Here is a 5541-nt window from a genome sequence, read left to right as displayed (position 1 = left end):
GAAGCTTTGTAGCAAAATATGACACATTGTTTCCAGAATACCTTTTCTCTTCTACAAATTGAGGACATTACTAACAGAAATACCTTTTCTCCTCTACAAAATAAGGACATTTCAAACAGATATATCCTTTTCTGACAGATTTGAGAAAAATTTCACAGGAATATCAATACTTATACCAGAAATAATAAGGTCTCTCTTAGGTATCACTCTTTACCCTTGCAAAAATATGGTTTTCTTACCAAAATAATGCTTTCCATCTCTACAAACAGCATTTTCTAAACGTAAAGGTGGTTTTCATCACCAAAAGAAATCGATTTCTCCACAAAATTATCGTTTGTAGCCAAATATGACACATTGTTTCCAGAATAACTCTTTTCATCTAAAAAAGAATGACATTTCCAACAGAAATATCGATTTCTGACAAATGTTAGAAGTAGGTCACATGAATATCAACACTTCTCCCAGAAATGAAAAGTACACTCTTAGGTATCACTCTTCATCCTTGCAAAACTATGGTTTTCTTCCCAAACTAATGCTTTTCATCCCTACAAATAGCAATTTCTCCCTAAATTACTGGTTTTCATCCCCTAAAGAAGACACATTATCTTTAAAATGATGCTTTGTAACAAATTATGACTCATTGATTCCAGAATATCTGTCTTCCCCTACAAAATAATGACATTAACATAAGAATTATCCATTTCAGACAAATTTCCGATGTATTTCACACTAATATCAATACTTACACCAGAAAAAAAATGTGTTCTCTCTTAGTTATCCCTCTTGAATCTTGCCAAAAATTCATTTTCTTACCAATACAAAGCTTTTCATCATTACAAGTAGCATTTTCTACCCAAAAAAGTGGTTTTCATCCCCAATAGAAATCGTTTTCTCTACAAATGGTCCCTTGTAGCAACATATGAAACACTGTTATTGGAATACCTCTTTCCCTCTTCAAAATAAGGACATTTACAACAGAAATATCGATTTCTGACAAATTTTAGAAGAATGTCACACAAATATCAGTACCTATCCCAGATATAACAAGTTCTCTCCTAAAAATCATTCTTTATCCTTGCAAAAACATGGTTTTCTCACCAAAATAATGCTTTTTATCCCTTTCAAATAGCGTTGTTTCCCAGAAATACTGGTTTTCATCCCCAAAAGAAGACATTTTCTCTACAAAATGAAGCTTTGTAGCAAAATATGACACATTGTTTCCAGAATACCTTTTCTCTTCTACAAATTGAGGACATTACTAACAGAAATACCTTTTCTCCTCTACAAAGTAAGGACATTTCCAACAGATATATCCTTTTCTGACAGAGTTTCGAAAAATTTCACAGGAATATCAATACTTATACCAGAAATAAAAAGGTCTCTCTTAGGTATCACTCTTTACCCTTGCAAAAATATGGTTTTCTTACCAAAATAATGCTTTTCATCTCTACAAACAGCATTTTCTAATCATAAAGGTGGTTTTCATCACCAAAAGAAATCGATTTCTATGCAAAATTATCGTTTGTAGCCAAATATGACACATTGTTTCCAGAATAACTCTTTTCATCTAAAAAAGAATGACATTTCCAACAGAAATATCGATTTCTGACAAATTTTAGAAGAATGTCACGCAAATATCAGTACCTATCCCAGAAATAAAAAGTTCTCTCCTAAGAATCATTCTTTATCCTTGCAAAAACATGGTTTTCTCACCAAAATAATGCTTTTTATCCCTTTCAAATAGCGCTGTTTCCCAGAAATACTGGTTTTCATCCCCAAAAGAAGACATTTTCTCTACAAAATGAAGCTTTGTAGCAAAATATGACACATTGTTTCCAGAATACCTTTTCTCTTCTACAAATTGAGGACATTACTAACAGAAATTCCTTTTCTTCTCTACAAAATAAGGACATTTCCAACAGATATATCCTTTTCTGACAGATTGTAGAAAAATTTCACAGGAATATCAATACTTATACCAGAAATAAAAAGGTCTCTCTTAGGTATCACTCTTTACCCTTGCAAAAATATGGTTTTCTTACCAAAATAATGCTTTTCATCTCTACAAACAGCATTTTCTAATCATAAAGGTGGTTTTCATCACCAAAAGAAATCGATTTCTCTACAAAATTATTGTTTGTAGCCAAATATGACACATTGTTTCCAGAATAACTCTTTTCATCTAAAAAAGAATGACTTTTCCAACAGAAATATCGATTTGTGACAAATTTTTGAAGTAGGTCACATGAATATCAACACTTATCCCAGAAATGAAAAGTACACTCTTAGGTATCACTCTTCATCCTTGCAAAACTATGGTTTTCTTCCCAAACTAATGCCATTCATCCCTACAAATAGCAATTTCTCCCTAAATTACTGGTTTTCATCCCCTAAAGAAGACACATTCTCTTTAAAATGATGCTTTGTAACAAAATATGACTCATTGATTCCAGAATATCTGTCTTCCCTGTTGTATTAGGCGAAGTACGACCCTCGGGATGTAACGTGATAGGCCTTCCCCTGCTGGGTCATGCATATGTATAAAAGATAAGGATGAAACTGGATACCTATATACGGGACCCTCACATTCCAATAAATGCCATTTTACCGCTGACCATATTGGTGTAACAAGCAGCTGTGACTTGGTCGGGGCCGTCGATACACATTCACAAAGGGACTTGACTTTCCAGGTTACCAGATCGAGGTAACAATTGGTGCCCCGTGTGAGGCAAAGTCCTGGAGGTGAGTGTGCGACGGCTAAAACCGCGCTGACGGACGCGGTATCCACGGTTCGAGCCCGTGGAAGCACTCTCGGTGGGGTGCAAAGGGGAATGCAGCGCTGCGCCTATCCTACGGCCGATAGTTCGTAGAAGACCAGGAAGACTTCAGGTCTCTGGGTAAATGGATTCCGTCTTTAGAGTAGTATTGCAACTTTGTAAAACCTATTGTGGTAAGAATGCTCCTTCTAAGAAGGATATTGCCGCTGTTGCCTCTTGCTTGGAGTCGGCGCGGCTTTTACCCTCCCCTGGCGTTTTGCTCGATTCGGGGCGGTGGGACTCTTTCACTGAGGCCCTGCTCCAGAGAGCCACCCGCGAGCATAAAGCGAAAGAATTAAAAACCTGGGGTTTGGTCCTAGGTGCGCTTAAAGCGGCTAGGGAGGAGAAGCAAGTCCAGGCCATCGCGAAAGGGGTCTTTGGTCTGGATTCCGGGACGTCCGGGGTCTCGGGGGGTGCGGGGGATCTGCTTTCTTGCAGTGACTCCGGATCCAAGATGGCGTCGGCCACGCCGGCTGATTCCAAGATGGCCATGGCCGCGCTCGAAACAACAACTCCGGAAAAGAAGGCGGAAGCTGAGTCATCGAAGGAGGCGCCACCATCATATCCCCGCCTTTACCCCTCTTTGCAGAGCTTTCACTCACCCGAAGGGGGCGGTTCTTGTCCGGAGGGGGGAGGGTTTATGGAGGCGGCGCGCCGTGGAGGCGTGGGCTCGCCCTCATACCCGCCCCCCTCAGAGGAGGGATCGTGTTCCAAAAAGGGGGAGGAACGGAAGGCTTTGCCCGGCCCCACAGGATCGGGTTCGCCTCCGCGGAGGGAGGAGTTGTGGGGGGAGCAAGAGTTATCACGCAGGCCCACTAATTGGGCTGACATCCAGGAATCAATGCGTGAGTCGGGACTCAAGGAGCGAGATCATGCAGTGTTCCCGATTGTCGTCAGACAGGAGGGACCGGTTTGGGTACCTTTGGAAGCAAAAGCAGTTACTCGGTTTGCAGAAGCGATTGAGAAAAAGGGGCTGAGATCTCCGATGACACTAAGTGCTTTTGAGGCACTCATTGCCCCAGGTCCCCTACTCCCGTATGACATTGAGAGTCTAATGAGAGTCGTTCTCGAGCCAGTTCAGTTTACTTTGTGGAGGGAGGAGTGGATGATACAACTTAAAGCTATTGTAGCTGAGGCTGGACGTGATGCTCAACACCCTGCTAATGGGAGGGAGGGGGAACCGAGAACTGATATAATGAGGCTTTCGGGAGTAACTGCGGAAATGGCTGGGTCCCCAGAGAGACAGCTTAGGCTCCTGCGCCCAGGGGAATTGCTTTCCACTACAGGGGCGGCTGCTACTGCCTTTAGAAACTTTATAAGAAAGGCAGAGCCTGCAGCCCCGTGGTCAGAGATTGCTCAGGGTCCCTCAGAGTCATTCTCTGATTTTGCTAATCGATTGATACGAGCAGTAGAAGGATCAGATCTACCTAAGGACGCGCAAGCTTCTGTTTTAAAGGATTGCCTGAAGCAGAAGGCTCACAAAAATGTTAGGGACATCATTCGAGCTGCCCCTGACGATCTTGAGACTCCGGGTGAAATTATTAAGTATGTTCTGGACAAACAACAGACAACACCGCTGTCTAATGAGGGGCTAGCAAACGCATTGCTTTCTGTCATGGCCATACAAAATGGTCAGTCCAAGGGCAATTGCTTTAAATGTGGTCAGCCTGGCCATTTCAAGGTACAGTGTAAAGCTTCAGGTGGGCAGCTCAAGACTAACAGCAAGTGCCAAGCCTGTAATAGGCTGGGTCATACAGCTCGTCATTGCCGAAAATACACTCTTATGCCGCAGGGAAACGAGAATGGGAGGGCACCTCAGGCCCAGGGTCCCTCCCGCAGTCAAGTACTTGGGCCCCACATGCCATTGAGTTTGGCGCAGGGGAGAGTCCACATCTCTCACCCGCAGTGGCCTTAACTATGGATCTCAGTCAACGGCCTATAGTCAAGATAATTATGGCTTTTATGGGACAATTGCCTTATAAAAAGGTTCCTCGCTCCGTCCTTATCACAGCCTTGCTTGACTCAGGAGCAGATGTTACGGTAATAGCAGAAAAGGACTGGCCTCCATCCTGGCCAGTGCTTGGTTTGGCGAAATCCATCTCTGGGGTTGGGGGTACAGTGTCAACTGGCGAGTCAGCGGAACGGGTGGAAATCACTCTGATTAATAGGGACGGTTCCATAGACAAACCTGTACTGATTGGACCTCTGATTGGGTCTGTTCCAGGCACAATTTTGGGCCGAGACTTCCTTGATGCCTTAGGGGTTCTCATGACAAATTTATAGTAAGGGCCACTGTCTACCAATTAGCAATGAAACACGCCATTCCCTTGCGCTGGAAGCAGGATGCTCGTCCTGTTTGGGTAGATCAGTGGCCCCTTACTCATGAAAAGTTAACAGCGCTCAAGAAGTTGGTTTCGAGAGAGCTATTTTTAGGCCATTTGGAGCCTTCTCTTAGTTCTTGGAACACTCCTGTTTTTGTTATCCGAAAATCTTCAGGGTCATTTCGGTTGTTACACGACCTTCGCATGGTTAATGCACAGCTCATCCTCTTTGGTCCGGTGCAACAAGGTGGTCCTCTGCTATCAGCCATACCGGAGGGATGGCCTTTGGTGGTTATTGATCTTAAAGATTGTTTCTTCTCTATCCCCTTAGCAGTGAAGGATCGGGAGGCCTTTGCTTTTACTGTACCCACTCTCAATAACCAAGGGCCTTCGGAGAGGTTCCA

The 5541-nt window shown here is 43.2% G+C and overlaps 1 protein-coding gene across 1 annotated transcript; it reads left to right on the top strand.

The window, feature by feature from the left end:
* The first annotated feature begins 2597 nt into the window (after nucleotides 1-2597).
* On the top strand, nucleotides 2598-5048 carry LOC146754679 (endogenous retrovirus group K member 8 Gag polyprotein-like). Its single transcript, XM_085527656.1, has one exon. The coding sequence runs from the start codon at nucleotides 2902-2904 to the stop codon at nucleotides 4729-4731; it is 1830 nt and encodes a 609-aa protein (XP_085383782.1). The 5' UTR covers nucleotides 2598-2901; the 3' UTR covers nucleotides 4732-5048.
* The last annotated feature ends 493 nt before the right edge of the window (nucleotides 5049-5541 follow it).

The sequence above is a fragment of the Coturnix japonica genome, chromosome W, assembly GCF_054131305.1.
Source record: "Coturnix japonica strain WE chromosome W, WE-NBRP24, whole genome shotgun sequence".
Lineage (NCBI taxonomy): Eukaryota > Metazoa > Chordata > Aves > Galliformes > Phasianidae > Coturnix > Coturnix japonica.
The sequence above is the reverse complement of the archived record's forward strand: the minus strand, read 5'-3'. Positions and strand labels throughout refer to the sequence as shown.

Bases quoted from the DNA above. Each gene is read 5' to 3' on its own strand.
- LOC146754679 (XM_085527656.1), top strand. From the start codon at position 2,902: ATGGATTCCGTCTTTAGAGTAGTATTGCAACTTTGTAAAACCTATTGT.